The sequence below is a fragment of the Netta rufina genome, assembly GCF_964035555.1.
Source record: "Netta rufina genome assembly, chromosome: 11".
Taxonomy (NCBI): Eukaryota; Metazoa; Chordata; class Aves; order Anseriformes; family Anatidae; genus Netta; species Netta rufina.
In genome coordinates, this window is record NC_140134.1 from 11,235,657 (window position 1) to 11,254,241 (window position 18,585).

Below are 18,585 nucleotides of genomic sequence, written 5' to 3' on the forward strand. Positions count from 1 at the left end.
CTACAGCTCATAGCTGTCTTTCCTGATAAAGCAATGATGTGTGTAGCAGCTACATTATTTTCCAGATGCTAAAATGCTTGATGCTTTTTTCATAGATCATTGATAGTCTGAAAGTTTTAGTGGAATTCAGTGGAATTCATCTGGAAAAGGCTATACGGCAGTGGCTCTCAAAAAAGGACTGTAAAAATGTTATCTTGGCATATACTTGCTCTTTTACACCATCAAGAAGAGCAGCTTGGATCTACCAAGTGCCTTGTAAGGCTTTGAAGAATTTTATATGTGCAGCCTGCACCCAAATGTCTGGACAGAGCAGCAGTCACTAAAAGAAGCGCAAAAACTCAGCGAACATTACGCTGAAAGAAGGGACTCTAAGAAGTGAGATCAATTGTCCTGAAACCTGTTGTGTGGAAATAGCAAATTTGGGGTCTCTGGGGGTAGCACTGAGCATCTACCTCCAGTACTGCTGATGAGATTCCCTGGCACAGTGAGCAAGGTGGTGTGTCCTCTGCTGCAGACCAGGCACGTACAGATCTTGGTTGTCTTGTGCTTCTTAGGCTTTGGTTATTGGAGAGGAGTTATAAGGAGGGAGCTCTAATTTAAAATAAGTGTTTTTCATACATAGAAAGCCTTGAGATCTTACATTTTGAATGGGTTTTTGAGCTTTGATGAGGTTCCCACATGCTTCCAGCCCAGGTTTGGGAATTGTTTCTCTGTGAGCTCTGCACAAGGGCTGGTGTTTGCTGATCTCTTCCATCAAACAGCATTGGAATATGTGTGGCTGACAAGTCGACATGGGAAATACTGTATGTGAAATGGCAAATGCTCTCTGTCTGATTGCAGTCTGATCTGTGCTGTCTGTAACCTCCTGATCCCACCGTGACCATTGCCACCCCACCTTAATAATCTTGGATGAGCAGAGGAGATGCAGCCAGCCTGGAAGCATCAGAGCTGAGATCGGGCTTTATTATACAAAATGAAGTCTTTTCTCTTCGATTGTCCCAGGCTGCAGCCCCACAAAGAGGATGCCTTTGTTGGATTTGCAGCGATGCTGCATTCCTCCCCATCCGCATGCTTGCTCGCTGCGTTGTTATTGTACGCTGATTAGAAACACTGTTGTGTGGTTCGGGGCTTTTTTTGAAACTGTGGTTCGAGCAGTTGGCAGCTCCTCGTTTGAAACATTCTCCTTCATAACAGTTCTAAATTTATATCAGACTCCTTTTGTAAGCCTGTTCTGTCCATCTCTGCAGTAATTTAAGTAAAACTTGATATTTTATTCTGACATCTTTTGACGCTTGAGTAAAAGGTATTGCAAAATGTCCTCTAGCAGTGTTTGTGATGACAATTTGTAACAGGAGATCCCAGTGGCCTGAAGCCCATGGCGTTGAAGATGACAGCTGCAACTGTCTCTGTGTTTATTCATATTGTACTTCTTTATTACAACATTTCTTGTTGGCTTTATTTTTAAGAGTTGCATGCCATTTTTCAGTTAGGCTGAAATGCTGGCTTTGTCAACTCTGTGCTTCTTTTCATAAGATGGGTAGCCTTGGAGGATCTCAGTCAGGTTAACATATAATTATTCAACTCCAGTAGGAAGGTGAGACTTCAGCAAAAAGCAAAAGCACTGCCCTCCTATGCCCCAGCAGCTGCTGGTGCTGTTTTCAGCTGAGCAAGTTCTTCCCAACATGTACAGATTTCATCTTACTTGTGTCACACAGGTGGATACAAGATGTGTGACAGCAGCACCTATTGAGCAGGGATGCAGCCAGGAGTGGAAAGACTGTGAACAGAGTTCCCAGTTCAAGGTGCCTGTCCTCAGGCTATTACAAGGTAAAAAGCAACCCTGCTTTGTAGTTGCAGTCCTTTTTTTGGAACTAATGGCAAACGTGGGCTTGATTGGACCCCCTGTGTAGCTGAGCCCTGTGGGGAGCGAGTTTCCTGTACACATCCAGTCTGCATCTCCAATGGCTGTCGAAATTCAGATGAGCAAGGACACCACATCCATAAATAATGCTTATATTTACCTCTGGCAGCTGCCTCTTATCTTCAGACCCACAGTGGGCTGTCTGCTGTGGAGCTGCCTCCTGGAACCATTCATTTTTCCTTTTATAGCAGCTGGATGGTATTTTAATGCAGTGTTTGAAATGACTGCATAATTTGGTCTAGCGCTAAGGTTCAGAAGCTCTGTGCTGTAGATAAACTAAGAAAAGGCTGCACAGACATAAAAGGCTGTAGTTTTGTTCAGAGGTCTAGGTTCGTTGCCCAAAACAGCTGCTAACGTCTTTATCAGGGGCGAGCCTGTGTATTAACATAGCCAGCAGCAGTTAATGGATTTCCAGAGAAACCACGGTGTGTCTGCGCAGGGCGAGCGCTGTGTTTGATAACAGTGAGCTGGCCAATTCCACTTGAGTGAGCAAACAAAATGTGGCAGCGAGGACCCTTTCAAAAGAGAAGATCTGGCTACGGGAGCAAGAGAGTAGTCATTGATTCCTTGGGTGGTGTTTTGCTTCAGGTTTGCCTTCCCTGTGGCTGCAGAAGTGCCCCCATGGTTCTCCTTCCTAGCAAGGTGAACTGCAACAGGCATGTAAATGAAATGGAGAAAAATGGGATTTTAATGGTAGCAGAAAAGTAATGTCTTCTGAGAGTTAATGTTACCCTCAATTCCAGACTTCGTTTCTTCATCTATCATTACATGTGTTTTTGCAGCCTCCCTGGCAGGTTGAAAAGTTTTGTAAGACACATTTCAGGTATCCAAAAGAAAAAACAACAGACATGCTGAATGCTAAGCAGCTTGACTTATGTCTGGTAGGGAATATGCAGCAGGTCCACCAGCAAAGCACTTTAATCAAAGCTTTTTTGGAGAACCTGGGGGCTGCTAGCAAAAAAAAAAAAAAAAAAAAAATCACTCTTCCTTATGTGTGTAATCTGAGTATCATCTTAAGCTTAATCTGCGCAAAGAACTGCCCTTCTGGGCCACATCTGTCTTCCTGCTTCTATCTGAATAATTCAAAGAATTCTGTTGTTTTTTTCCACCTCAGCTTACTGCAGGGCTCCGAGACAATTACTTTGTGCCTTGACTAATCTAGTCTTTTACCTCTCTGAAATCCATCTTGACTGGTGTTTCTCTCTCTGATCGACCACTGCATTCTTCAGCTTGTTCCCCCTGTCTGTGGCGCCGGAGTCAAGCCCCGTATCGGAGCTCATCACCCGTCCCCACCTTGTATCCATCCCGTTTGTTCTGCTTATCGTGCTGGCGTCTGTCACCTGCTTCTCTGTTTTTCACCAGAGTCTCAGTGTTTTTTTCCATGTTCTTCATCAGAGGAAGAAAGAAACTCGTTATCAGAGTAAATACATCTGTTAATGAATCCTCTTTTACATCTTTCCAGAAAACAGATTTTTCCATGATGCCTTCAATTCATTTAGTATTGTTGGCGTTACTTAAGCCAATGACTTTGCAAAAAGACTTTGTTTTAACAGACCTGTATAGTTGTCAGCTATTTGTGACCAAGGAGTTTTTATCCCTGAAGGGTTAGTTAATTAATTAATTTACACTTTCTGAAGAAATCTGATGTGAAAACACCAAAGAGAAGGGAAATGAAAGATGTGAGACAACTTCTTGGGCAACAAGTAACTCGAATCTTTAATTCCTTCAAGTCTGGAAAGCTGTTAGGAGCTGCTTGTTTGATGAGTGTCAGTAAATGTCTTCTGGTTAATTGAATGTGTATTCATCGTTGTAAGTGGAAAATAACCATCTTAAAAGCCAGAGGACCTGAAAGGGACTGGGTGGTGTGTCCTAGACTATCCCTGCAAGCAGAGGTGGTGGAGCACAACAGAAGGAAGGCAGGCAGTTTCCTGCCACTGTGGCACTTGTCTCTATGGTGACAGCAAGACCTGGGATGCAAACAGTTCTTTTAGTCCCTCTGCATGGCTGTGAGTGTCCCTAGATCTAAAACTCCGTGTAGCGATAATATTTTTTTGAAACTTTTATTTCCAAGCTTATACAGGATATAACGTGCTATCATATCTTTTCTTAAATGGCTATGTGCCAGTAACTCAGCACGTGGCTCTTAGATGCAGGCAGTTACGTGGCCATGGAAGCACACTGTAACCTTTCTGTGATGGATGCTGAACGCCCAAATTGCAATTGTATGTATTCTCAATCTGCAAAATGCTTTTTATTCTGCATAATTACGTGCAGCTGTAGGTCCGTGTGAAATCAGCCGATGATTACTTGGAAAAGCGCTTATGCAATTCAGGTCAGAGTTGCTAACAGAAGTATTCAGGCTTGTGAAAATCTGCTAGGTACAGAAAAGACCAGGGGTCTTTGGACCTGCGTAGTCAATGCAATGAAAATGCAGGAGGTTGCAGTTCGGCAGTCCCTCTGAGGATGATGTGAAGAGGGGCTGAGGTTACTTGCCTCTTGCTGCTTGCTATTCTCACATCTTTGTCATCCCTGGGGCTGTCCTGACTCAATTAGCCAGCCTGGAGAGAGTCTGGGAACGGAGGCACTGCTGGGTTTGTGTCCTTTGGCTAAGTCGAGTTGGTTCAAAAAAAGGCCAGCAAACACCAGCCTTGTGCTGGGTTCAGAAAAGGAGAGAGATGCCAGGACCAGGGGTAGCTGATGGGGCTGGCAGATCTCTCCCTTCTGGTAACACTAAGCCATCGGATCTCTTCTTCATGTCATGATGCGTGACTTCACCCCAGCTGTCTTTACTTGGGATGAATTTTGGCGTGTTCGTGGAGATACTCCCAAGATGGTTATTTCAGATAAGCCGTGCCGTGTTTGGGGTTGAGCTTGCAGGGAACACTTTATTTTCAGCGAGGTAACAGTTAATTGGCAGAAATGCGAGATAGCGAAGCCTTGTGGAGCAGACCTTAATGAGAGGAAAAAAGTATTTCATTACAGCAAAGAGCTGAGTGATGTTTCATTAGCTCATGTGCTAGTGGTGGTACTGTCTGATACCTTTTTCAGACCATTATAGAGAGAAAAGGAATGGAGTTCCATGGCCAAGTTTTCAAATGGCGTGACATTATCTAAGATGTTAAAAAAAAAAAAAAAAAAAAAAAGCACAAAGGAAAATATCATAGTTGCAACTAACTATGAACACTTAACAGACTGAAAATAACAGAGGGGAAAAAGTGGGAAGGAGACAAAATAATTAATAGCATGCAAAAAATGGGATGAATATTCTCAGTCCTGACGTATAAGGACACTTAATAAAGTAGAAAGGAGCAAAACTGCTGGAAGCACCTACTTATACCAGGCACCATTAGCTTATGAGACTCATTGTCACCACAGGTCATTAACGTTTGGAGCTTAGCAGGATTCCTTTGAAGAGTTGGTAAGTTGATGAGTATATTCAGAATTACAGAAAAATATTAATAGAATAAGCCTGGAACCCCACAAAGCTTATAAGAGACCTGCAAGTGTCTCTGCTTCAGAATATGAAGGCACTGTTGATGCAAAACTTCAAAAGAAACTTCTTTATGGGATTAGGTTTTTCATTTCCTCTTCAAAATGCCAGGTACAGCCATGCTTGGTGGCAGAGCATGGACTAGCCAAGATGCTTGTTTTTTTTTTAGGATGGGTGGGCTACACATATTTCATTGTGAGATGCAGCATCTTTCTTTTGTTAGGAAGACCGAGTCCATCAGTGACGGGTCTTTTTTGATTTTTTTTTTTTTTTTTTCACAGTGTAATATGATTGTGTGTCCTCATGTTTCCGTGAAGCTGTGCATGGCAGATGTTGCAGAGATTTGGCTGAATGAAGCTTGTGTCTATGAGAATTTCCCAAAGCTGCAGAGCTTCATGGTGACAGCACCTATCTAAACATTGCTGTGCCAGAACTGTTCAGTTCACTTTTCTCCTCTGTGCCCATGCAGCCTTGTAAATTCTTGTGTATCAGCAGTGTTTGTGCTATCAAGTTGGCACTGGTGTTTGGAAAATAGAAGACTCAGCTTTCTGGAATTCTGAGTGGACTCCAAAAATAAGGACTTTAGGAAGAGAAATGGTGACTTTCCATGGAGAGCTCTGCCTGTCATCAGCCTACCCACTCCAGATGCCCTTTCTGTCATCAAATCCATTCTAGACTCTTTTAAAGGTTCTTTTAATTATATTTGATTACTGAAAAGGTGCTTTGATTTCATAGAATCCCTTTAGTATGTGTCCTCAGTAGTTTCTTGATTTAAATTTACACTAAACTCAATGCTTTATAAGAATGGAAACCACCCATTCCTGAATTAGCAAGTCAGCTTTTCCCACGCAGTATGTAATTTTGGTATTGATGGTAGGAATATGGGATTTTCTATATAATCTCAATCTGGGTAAATCCAAGTTGATTTCTTAGCCAGCTGATAAGGCCGTTCATCAGCATGTGATGTAGGACGAGGTGTAGAAGCTCGGTGGCTGGACAGGGTTTGTGGCACAGACTGTGCCTCCATAGCTGGAGCAGTTGAGGTGTGACGAGGACACGTTTTGCATTGAGAAGGCTTGCCAAAAAAAAACCAAAACACAACACCTGTGTGAGGACAAGGATAGACTGGCAAAACAAGTTTTTCTACGATCACATCTTTGGCTTGGGAAGGGCCAACAGAAAGGCAGGATTTGGCTGTTATAGCTAAAGTGCTATTTTTGGCCATGTGTTGTGCTTCACAATTGGAATGCTGGTACATGGTGCCCGTGAGCTTGGGAACAAATTTCCCTAAGTGTAGCCTATGGTTTCCTCCTCGGGTCAGGTCACATGCCTTGTTCTTGTGTCACTGAGTAACCTATTAATTTATTTATGTACCGGTTCCACTGTGAAAACACAGACAAAGGAAGACCTGGAAGTCTGACTGGGATCTCAGTTGTTGATACAACAAACTCTGGGTGAACACAGGTGGAGAAAAGCACTTCTCTTTTCCTTTGCCTTCAAATTTGGCTGCCCAGTGACTGTTCTTCGGCAGCTCTTTATGCTGAGCTCACGATCACGCCTTCAGTAGGACATCTCTCCTTGCATCTTTTCCTCCACAGGGAGAATTGAGAACCACAGACTTGTTTTCTGGAGGAGTTTTATTTCAGGAAGAGAGGGTATTTTTGTTCTTTTTCTCTTTTAATTTGTTACAGAACACATTTTCTAACAACATTGTACAAAGGCTGAAGACTGACTAAAATCTTTTTAGGAAGATGACGTTTGCAACCGCATGGCTCCAGCATGGAGACTCAGAAAATCACTGAAGAGATCTTTGTTGATTTAGTTTGGTTCTAACTGTAACCTGGGTGATTTTTCTGAAAAGCATGACCAGAGCGTGTTACAAATATTCATCTCTCCAACAATATTAAAGACGGGAGCTTGCAAAACAGCTCTAAAAATAAATAGTAGGCAGGCTGCAGTTCGTGATGGGAATGACGGGTCTCCCATCTGTCCTCTTCAGTCCTGCCTACCACCAGCTGAGATACAATTGACACCCACAGGAGATGTTGTTGTTCTTGTTTCAGATTTTCCACTTTGTTTTCCCTATTTATGTACGTGTGATGACAGGAGGATGAGTAAGGAGGGGAAAGTTATTCCTTAGAAGTCATGTTAGTACAAGAACGGCGATTTCAGTGGGAACATAAGCGAGATAGAGAGTGGGGCAAGGATGAGCAAATTAACACATGATGAAAAGAGTGGAATAACATCTTAAAAAAACATATATTTTTAAATTAATAATAATAAAGGTTGGATTTTCCTATTTGCTAGACTAGCAGGGAAGCTCTGAAGGACTGTCTTGTTAACCTGATGGTATATTGAGACAGGAAGACTGTCTCACTGGGCATAACCACTGATTTTACTGCTCTGGTTGTGGTTTGGATTTTCTGGGAAGTGTCTGCGTGGTTTGATTACCTCTGAGCAATACAGGCGGGCAGATGGGAGACAGGCCTTTGGATGGAAGAGATCGGGGAAGGTGCTGGGAAATGAGGACTAGAGAAGGGAGAGCACAAGACAAGTTAAAGTTAATAAGCATTTGATATGTAAGTTGGAATCTAGTACAACAAAAAGCTCTGCCTCTTGACAGCTTTATAAGTGACTTAAAAATATCTCTAATACCTAAAATGCTTCTTTCAGTGTTGCATTGGAGAACGATTCAGTGTTGCAATGACATTTCAGTCTATTTTTTTTCTCATTGTAAAGTCCACCAAATGACAAGCAAGGTCTGGAAAGCACGAGGGACACTTACACCTTTTGGGCTTACTGATCCCCTGGCAGGCCACCCCCTGTTGTCCCCTGGCTTCAGGGTGACAGCAGGAGGTTTCTGCAGGTACGTGGCAGCCAGCTGGGAGCTCAGACACCAGCACTTAGGGCAGTGCAGGGCTTAGGGGTTTTGGGAGGGTATATTGTTTGCTGCTACATTCATAGAAATAAAAGCTAAAAATGAACCTTTATAGAAAAGCCCATAGCATTTCTAAACTAACTTTTCCCTTTTGGTAATTAAACTCCTCTTACATCTGCTGCTCCCTCTCTTCTTCCTGTGACCCTTCTAAAGATTTTCCTCGTCCTTAATCAATGCAAACAAAAATCATAAAAAGCCTTTTCCAGGCTCGAGTCAGCATGATGCATTAACAATTCGAGATCTCTTAGGAAAAGCAAGCCAGAGAACGACAGGATTTTAATATGATGCTCAGATAAAATATGAGCATGGAAAATTACATCATACTTGCTCAGCCTGAGTATGATATAATACTCCTTGATGCCAAGATGGGGATTAAGCTTGAGTCTGATATCCTGCAAGAGTACTTTCCTCTGGGTGTTAAGCCCCTGTTTAAAAAAAAAAAAGCTAAGGCTGCCTGTCTCAGTCTATGTCCTGTGACCCAAAGGGGAACCACAAAAGCTGCTTAATCTATCTCTCACCGCAGGACGCGGCTGTGAATGCAAACCAGACACATGACACTTCGGGTAATGCACAGAAAGCGAGCAGAGCAGCAGGAAGCCTTCGTTCTCTGTGCACACGTGTGACTTGGGACCCGCTGAACCTGACGTTAGATAAGAGTTAGTCACTGAAACCTGCACTTGGACAAAAAGAGGGACTTAGACCTTGCCTAATGCCAGCAGCTTATAGCTTATACATCTGTTTTGCAAACCTGGCAGTCCAGTGACATGCTGTCCCAGCTTCAGTGAGCTACAGAGAGGATCTGATGCACAGCCAGGCTTTGTATGCAGTGCTACTACACTTCATCACCAGCCTGATTGTCTTCTGCTCCTTCCCTAGCTCAGCCTCACAGCCACACATCTCTCCCTTCCTTATCTGCTGCTCCACTTCAGAACGGGGGTGACAGACCTAACAACCATTGCCTCAGCTGTTCTCTTGTCCATGCAAATACCAAAAAAGCCAAATCCACCTTACAAATGTTTTTCTTCCCCAGCCCTCACTGAACAGTAACAGCAGCAGACGTGAACACTTAATTTTAACATTATTGTGGTACTCCCCCAACACGAGCACTCCATATGCATGCACGCTCGGTCTTATTAGTAACCTGATAATTGAGTACCTCTGAGCTAGATTTAAGTAAAACTGTATTTTGTGTCTACTTTATGTGCTCACGTAATTCATGCTAGCTGCAGAGAATGTCATCGCCTAGGTGCCTGCGTGTGCTGAATGCCCAAGACCTGCTCCTGTTGATTCGGTCCCTGTATGAGATGAAAAGTAGGTGTGTTACGGGAGCTGGCAGTGCTCTTGTTTCTGCTGTTTCTGATCTCACTGGTTAACCATTGCCAATCACGCTGGCTAAGCATTGCCAATATTAAAGTAAAATGTTTTTAAGAACAGGAGCTGATTTATTCCAGCATTTACTCACATGTGCAGCGTGATTCTGTCGATACTTTGAGTGCAATAAGATAACAGATATAGTTCTTTACCTTTTTTTTTCCCCCCTACTTGAAAATTATAGATACTGCTCAAACCTACAGCAGTGATTGAAGGAGGCAACAGCAGAAAACGTTAGTTGAATACCAAGGGCAAAATTCAGTGTGTATTAAAATGTGTTTTTTCCTCTGAGTCATCTTGGAATAAGACATTTATGTTAGAATTAGTACAAATGTAATTATGCAGCTGAATTTCACCTTGGAGAATAAACGGGGAAAAAGGGGAATGGCTGATAAGGATTTTAAAACAGACATCAAATTATAACAAAAATCAAATCCTGTGTGTGATCTGCAGATAATAGCTCTCTAAATTTTTTTTGTGGGCTATCAGCAGGTTCCTGGGTTTTACTGCCAAATCCCTGTGAGCAGAAATGAGAATTGATTCATTGGATAACACAGGGAAAATGTATTCCACATATTAAAAGAAAAACAAACAAACAAAGCCCCCATAGAGGCACTCTAAATATGTATACAGATTGGATTTTTGAGGGATTTCCTGAAGAGGAAGAATCCTGATTTTTTTTTCCGTGAATATTTCATTGGAAGCACCGTTCATCCTTGTATAGAAATGATAGGAAGTCTATCAAAGGCCCTAAGGAAGAGCGGGATATTTCCTCTCTTCCTGCACTCATATCTTATTTCCTGTAGAGAATAGGAATCTCCATTTCTGTTGTACACAAGCAGCAAACCTTAAGTGTTTTATGGTGAGTGGCTTTACTTAAAGAACTTAACTTGTGCTTTTACTGTGTTTTACGTAAACTCTTGCAAACTTCACACTCATTGCAAAGAAATGTTACTTGTCATCTTGGAACTGCTGTGATTGGTTTTGTAAGTATTTGATAATCCCAGCCTGAAAGGAGAGCGGGTGCTGCTTGTTTTCTTCCTGGAGGGCAGGAAACACGTGCACACGTGTGTTTGTAGCTCTGTGTGTGCTATGGCGGATTTCTGGCTTTACTGGGAGACGAAAGTTTGTAGGTAGTTTCTGTGGCTGCCTTGAGAGCATTTATGTTCTAAAAATTGATTTGGGGAGATTAGTGCAAGTTCTTATGGGAAAGTTTGCAGTAAGAGCTGCTTGTAAAATCAGATTTTTGGGGGATGAATGGGAATTTTGCATTTGTAGAATACAAGGACTGGCTACAGGCTTTTACCCTGTGTGAGCAAATAGCACCGACAGTGTCTATCATGAAATGTACACACATAAGGAAATGCAGAAAAATGGACAAAGAGGGACCTTGATACACAAAGCACATTTCTAACATGTTTGCACTTTTACAACCCTATGAATTTGTGCCTGAGAAATGGCATTTAAACATCCTGTTTTCAAGTACTCATGGCTTTTAGCAATTCTGGAGTGGATGCATTGACCTCGCTCCCGTGTCTGCTTTGTCCCCTGGTGAAAAATGGGGAGAGGATGTAATAACATCAAGTTGACCCAAAATTGCTGAATTATTAACATTGTGTTGACCAACAGCATTGTTCAGCACATCTTTGTGGATGTTTCATAGTTTTGTTTAATGCTGAAGAAGCAGGATAAAGGTTGCCCACTATTAAACTCTACAGGGTTTTAATCTTCCCAGGGCTTCAATTCAGTTTGGTGCTTACACTTACTTTCCAGTTCTGCTTTTAAATTTCACTTCTGATAATCTGAGCCTGTATTTAGTAAGCAGGGCCAAAAAAATATTTAAAAAAAGCCACCTTTCTTCCAATAGTGACCCAAAAGCTGCAATAACAGATTTCTGCTGTCCAATGTGCCTGGCCTAAAGGGAGCCACTCAGTGGCTGGTGTTAAAAATAAATAAATAAATAAATAATAAAAAATAAATCTGCCCCTGCCTGTACCCAAGTGTCCATCACCCAACCTTTTCAGTGCAATGTTGCAACACTCTTCCCAAGTGATAGCAAAAGCGACTAACTTCGCTTTGCTTCTGCTGCCTTCTAATTTTTGGATGCACTGTGTCGAGTGATGCACCGCACAGAAATGGTTATTTATTTTGTGCAGGCATTTTTTCAATTGAATGTTAGTGGAAGTGTTTATACTGGTTGCAAGAGGCCTTTATGCTGTGTTTTTGTTTGGGTCGAAATGTTTAAAGTTGGATGTCGGGGGCCAGTTACAGATACGGGTTCTGGTTTGTTTGGTTTGGACAGAGTAGGTGGGGAGAAGATTTTGAATTTCTCTCTCTCTCTGGATCTCACTGGAGGTCGTGGGGTCTGCACTCCAGAAAATGCTCGCCTTGGCCTGATTAAAACCATATCGCTTCCAGCAGGGTCTTACTTTTTCTGCAGCAGGTTCTGTTTGCCTTCTGGTCCCTGTGCAGCCCCTGGGATGTTGCTGCAGTTCTGCACGACAAACTGGCGCTCTTTGCCTTTAAAAGCCCTTCAGGATTTGTTTTCCTCCATCCTCCGTTCTCCTGGCTTTTATTCCTTTAGGCTGACTTCCTAAAGATTTATGGTTTTGCTGTTCGAATTGAAATCATGCTTGCTGACACGTTAGGTTGGTAAAGGGCGAGGAGCCAGCGTTGGCATCACTGCGACCGAGGGCTCTGCGTGACGGCACAAGGGCGTCTCAAAGTCACCCGTGTCTGTGGGGAGCTGAAAATCCCAAAGCAGGGCACGATGTAGAGGTCTGACACCACCTCCTCTTCTCAAATGGGTTCTGTTGAGAGCATGAAGTCAAGAGTGGTGTTTGGTAAGGATTCACTGGGCACCAAATGCATCCAGCCCTATAAACGAGTAACGAGCGGAGTGAGCTCAGCTGAGATGTAAGGGGCTACCTTGCTGGCAGCCTGCGTTTCATTTTGGTGTTTTGGGGTAGATTTCCCATCTGATTGCATGCTGACAGGTAGGTGCAGCTTAAGTGCTGGTGCTACCCCCATAGCCTGCCTTAATGGGGTCACAGAGCTGAGCTGCAGGACTGCCCTGGTTTTGGCTTCAGGATCAAGTCCAGAGTCTATAAAACAGGCAGCTTGTGACACTGCGGTGACAGCGTGGACTTTGCACAAATACAAGCCCCAAGCAGGAGTTTCACAATTTCTGGCAGTCTTGGAGCTCTGGGTATGTTCAGGGAGGCATGCTGGGGAAAGACGTGAGATTTTTAAGAGGAATAAGAAGTAAGAATAATTTTTTTACTCAGAGTTTTAGATTTGGTACCTCCAGTACACAAGCATGAAAGTGAAGGGACACATTTGCTCATGAAGCACTAAATTTGTGGCATTTTTTTCTTCGGTATTTGAAGCCATAAAATTAACCTGGCTAAACTGCAGCTTCTAGCATGAAATTATTTCCCTTCAGTTATTTTTTTTAAAGCAAAGATTGTGTCAGAGTGAGTAAAAAGCTGCTGATTTAACCAGGGATTTAGGAAACAAAAAGGATGATTTCAACTAGGTCATCTACGTGTAAGCTGCTGCGGCTTCTGAATACTTAACAAGGTGAAAGAAACCATTCTGGCATTTATTAACAACCTGAGTTCTTCTTGTACCACCTCTGCCCGTCCCACCCGCCTCACAGAAGCAGTGCAGAAAGAGGGTGTGCTAAAATACCACCCTGTACATCACCACGTACAGCCTTTTTCTGGTTTCTGCTGTTTGAGTCACTGCTTCTGAGCAGGGCAGCAGGAATTTGAGAGGCCAGCGCCAGGGCGATGGTGCTGGGGGTGGCAGATAGGGCGTCTGGTGAGCACCAGCAGACAGAAGATGAGCTCGTATGTCAAGAGACTTTGTAATCTTAGGAATTAACAACCTGAATGTCTACCAATGTGTTTTGCAGAGGCTTTTAATTTGAGCAAATTTGGTTTTCTAAGATTATATCTTTTGCCATCTCTAAAACACAGGCTGCCGCTACCGAGACTTGAAGTCCGTGCTCCAAAATGCTTCAAAGAGAGATTTTAATTCTTCAGTCTGTCGCCCCTTGTTCATTGTGGCAGAAGACGTTTCCAAAAGTAGATCTGCTTTTAAATTAGCCTGAATCTAATGCCCATCATGAAAACTCAAGGGCCATTTGCTTTGGCAATGCAATCTTATGAACAAAACCAAGCATCTTAGTAGGGAATGTTGGCCAGCCCTAGCAAGTGGCACCTCTAGCGTCTAAGCAGCAATGCCTGTAATCAAATATTCTTCCTTGCCAGTCCTATCTGCAGGAAACCTATTGATTAAAACCTTGTCTTCAGTTTATTTCCTGCATCACCACATTCAAGAGCGTTTGATCTATTTTGTTTTTGAATCAGTAAGCAATATTTCTGTGTGTGTGCAAGATGTTGTGCTTGCTTTGATCCCAGAGAGATTGTTTTGGCATCGCATGAGCTATTTTTATTTTGCTTTGTGAGTGAATTTTATGAGTGCTGCAGTGTTAGAGATCTGCCTAAATGGTCACGTAACGAGACATGCAAGAGACAAGAAGCTGGAGATGACACAAATGCTGCTTCAAAATACCAAGCAGGAATTTTAAACCATTCCCTGGAAGAACCTCATGGGACTACTTATTTTTGCAATTGCAAAGACCAAAGAAACTGGTAGAGCAGCCTGTAGAGCTTCCATTTGTTTTTGTGTAGTTGAGAGTTTGCTGTACGCAATTTTTTTTTGCCTTTTTTCAGTTTAAAAATGTGAGTTAAATCAGAAGGACTTATGAGGTGGTGATCTTAGAGGAATTAGGTTATAAATCAGTAAAAGCAAAGGAAGGGAGGCTAGGTGGAGACAAGCCATACATACATACTATGTGCCGTGTATTTCAAAGGGCATCCCCAGTTAACATACGTGCTAGTTAAAAGTTGTGTGTTGCCTTCAGCAGGCCGTGCATATTTGTTCTCTTACTTCTCTAATAAATCCAGGTACAAACTGTTTCAGCTGTGTACGATGCATGCAGCATTTGCATGTTGTGAGCTTGGTGGCATTGATTATGTCTGAGTGCCAGCACTTTGGAAAGAAGAAAATGCCATCACTAAATCACCCAGGAAAAGTTAAACCCTTCAAATCCTGAAATAGAAAAGATTTGTAAGCGTGTATTTTAAATGCTTTGCTGCATCAGAGTGGATGTGAGTGTGTGGCTAATTCCTTTCTTGAGTAATTATGAGCAAGTCCTGAATATTGCACACCAGGTTGTGCTGTGAGCAACAGGGAGGCTTGGGCAGGCAGAGCATCCTTTACACAGCCTCTCGTCAGCAGTGCTACCCCACTGAGCAGAGAAAATAAGAGCGAGACGTGCTGAAGGGGACAAGTTGCCGTGTGGGTTTTCTTTTAGCCTTTCTGTATTTAAAGGGCTTTATGGGCTGACATTATTTTAAGCTGTCTGCACGGTGGCATGTGGCAATGCAAGATGAATGCCAAAGATGAAAAAGAAAAGAAAAAAAAAAAAGGAGGTGGAAGACTTGTTTCCAAAGCGATCCATTTCAGCAATTTGGGGGAAAACTCGATACCGTGTTCTCGAAATTGTAGCAGCTTAATTTGGAAAGAAACAATATTCCCTCGTGCAGTTTATATGTACTTAGGCTAGAGAAGGGACTTTATCTATAATGTAACATCATGCAGGATCAGTTCTGAAGAACAAATACCTTACTGAAGTGGGAAGAAGTGCTAAAAGCCAGTCGGCTGCAGTAGGTGCATGTCTCTGCAGGTGTTGCATAGTTCGATGCTGCGTGCACAGGGTCAGGCGCTGCAGCAAGCCCAGGGTGGCAGCGTGGCTGCCGAGAGTTATCGGGGTTTGTTGGTAGAAACGAGAGAAGAAATTGGCTTATAAGGAGCCAACAAGTTCGCAAATGAGATCCATGTGTACATACGCATCCCCCCGCCTCTTATTCTATATATGTTGCTTTTGCCAGCTTGTCTGCTACAGACATGGTGTGTAAAAATAACTGTTGGAAATCAGAGATTGGGGTTTTTTGTCGTGCAGGGGCTCCTGGGTCTGGAGCAGAGCAAGGAGAGCAGCTCTCCATCATAACAGGGGGGAGAAAAACAGTCTATTGTAATAGAAAACCATATGGGAATGTACAGAGGAAACAATGCTCTTCTTCATTGGCTTTATATAGAAATGGTTTTTGGTTTTAACTGCATGCCTTTGTGTCAGACCAGTTAATTGGACTGGTTTATGCTGGACGGATCATTACAGCAGCGAGAAGCATCTCTGCCTTAGCCTTTGTCCTTCCCCAGGGACAGGTTTGTTTGGTGGCAGCGGGTGACAGTGGCACCAGTTGTTTTCCAGCATTACCAGATTAATTAGGCTGAAAGAGAGCACGGAGGTAGTTCTGCATTAATCACTGAAATCTTTCCCCACATGTTTTTTTGGGGAAAAAAAAAAAACAAAAAACTTCCATATTGCTTATAATATAAACAAGAAAAATTCTGAACTCCCCCAGGTCTTTCCTTCAGTAAAGGAAGAGAAAGCAGTTACTGGAAAATATATAGCCCTGTGTGCGTTTCCAGGTGCCAGCTGATCTCCAGTGCGCTTGTTGGATAACCCCAATGTTTCAGCAGCTCACCCAGGGCCTTTGAAGGCACCGTGCTGATCTGCAGCACAACAAGGCTGCTCGGCCCCACTGCTCATGTATTTCCATCCTACCCTTGGTTTTGGTTCATCCCAGTGCTGGTTTGGGACAAGTGATTCCCCAAATGATTCCTTGTTAATTGTTGTAATGTTTCATAATTAGCCCTCCTACGTTGCTTATCTGGCAGTGTTTATTGCCACCAAGCAAGAGATGGCTGTGGCCACATCAGGCTGATGGTCGATGTGCAGAGGCACGGATTTGTGAACATCCTTAGGCTGGCATGCTTGGGCTCCTGGTACCCTGCTTGCAACCTACTAGACAGAGGACCACAGACTGAATTAATTGCATGTAGGAGCAAAACATTGGCAGAAGAGCATGCAATCATGGTTAAAGATGTCATCCCAAAATATTTAGGGGAAAAGAGGGAGTTTTTGGTGGAAGCAAGCTGAGAGAAAACAAATGATGCTATGTGAGCTTTGCTCTTTTGCTTCAGGTTGGTGTCATGAGGCTACACAGCTCTTGTATGTTGGTTAGAGGTCTGGTGGGAAGGGTTTCAATGCGATGTATATAAAGCTGCTGATTTGTTATGGTTCAAGGTTTTACTGAATTAGTTGTGTATGAACCCTGTTTCCTTCTTTATTCTTACATAGCAGCTAAAACCAAGCCATGACTTGATGGTCACTGCTGGTATTGCAAGGTTTTGGGTGACTAGTATGTGCAGAAGCATCATAATACAATTCAAGGTAAAAATTTAAACCAAGGAATCACAAGCAAAGATAGCCCTTAAGTATGAATTGCTGCTTTCTGGCTTGGTGTGTAACTACCTGTGCCGAAGCACGTGTGGTGTGGAGAAACGTGGGCTGGTGACCCTCCTTTGCACGTCTTCTTCGTCACTGTCAATTGAGAGAAATCTCTCACGTCGTGGTTGAGAGGACTGTGATGTTGAGGCCCCTCTGGGGAAGCGTTAGTTCTCTTTCTAGGAGAGCTGTAGTGCCTGGAGAGCTTGGGATATTCAGCGCCGTTCACAGATTTACTATGTGGGTTTCAGCCTCCCACTGGCACCAGGCGGTGCCTGCCCCGACACACGCTTCCACCCTGCTTGATGGTTGCTGTGCAGTATTCCCCCTCCTCTTCCCTTCTCCACAAATAAATCTGCGGTCCTCTTGGTGAAGTTAAATACACGTTTTATTTTTATTTCCTTTCTCCATTGGTGATGGGATTTATTGTGTGATCTCATGCATCATCCACTTGAATGCACCAGGGTAAGCCAAGTTAAAGTCTAGGGCACATCTCATGGTTCGGCTGAGCAGAACAGTGTAGCGATCACAGCAAACACCCCATGGCTTCAGGACCAGTGGTGTATGCAACATAAACTAGAACAGTAGACAAAAGCTTTGGCGAGGGCAAAATACGAACATTGTACGTGGTTGCTTAAGAGGTGAAACACGTTTCAGTGCAGAGCATGAATCATTTCCAATCGCCCTTTTCCTTTTCTCCTTTCAGGCTGTGACCGTGCGAAACTCCATGGCTAAATCATTATACAGTGCCCTCTTCGACTGGATAGTTTTCAGGATTAACCATGCACTCCTGAACTCGAAGGACATGGAGGAAAGCACCAAGGTAACGTCTTGCCAGCTATTTTGGCTATGCACTTCAGTTTTAAAATAGGTAACTACGGGATAAAACATTACACAAGCTGCTAATGGCAAATTGCTTAATGTAAAGTTAACTTTTCCTCGTGGAACATTGCTGTTAATATTTCGGACTGAGTATATCATTATTTTAAGTGGTGTTTGCTGAGCCAGGAACAGAGAAGTGCCTCAAATAATATATCCTCAAAGCAGCTGGGGAAAAGGGTTTGGTTTAGTCACAAAAGCCTAGTCCCCCACCCCCTCCAGGAGCAATGCCAAGTCCTTCTTCCTCCTCATGTAAGTCTGTAGGACCACATGTAATTGAGGGAAAAACTGGAAATCTTGCTAACGTGTGTTAGCAAGGTGTTTTGATGAGGTTGTTCAATAAGAATAATCCAAAAAAGTTAAAAACCTGTCGCATTGGGAGATAGCAAGGTAAGAGACCCCTCTGATTCGCAGAAGAGCAAAATTAGGGAAAAGCTCTATGACGGGAAGAGTGAAGTCAGCACGGTGCCTAACCGATTTCCCAAAGAATTTATGGAAGGGATTACAGGACATTTCCTGCGATAGCAGGGGCTGGACACGGTGACCCAGGACATCCTCTCTGC

At 43.1% G+C, this 18,585-nt stretch overlaps 1 protein-coding gene across 1 annotated transcript in view; it reads left to right on the forward strand.

Annotated features, from left to right (window-relative positions):
- Positions 1–18,585, forward strand: part of MYO9A (myosin IXA) — a gene marked incomplete at its 5' end in the record, with an annotated part of 151,817 nt that overhangs the window by 54,924 nt on the left and 78,308 nt on the right. The window contains one exon of the mRNA XM_084293197.1: positions 17,850–17,966. Within this exon, the coding sequence (XP_084149323.1) occupies positions 17,850–17,966 (117 nt within the window). The remainder of the gene's footprint in view (positions 1–17,849; positions 17,967–18,585) is intronic.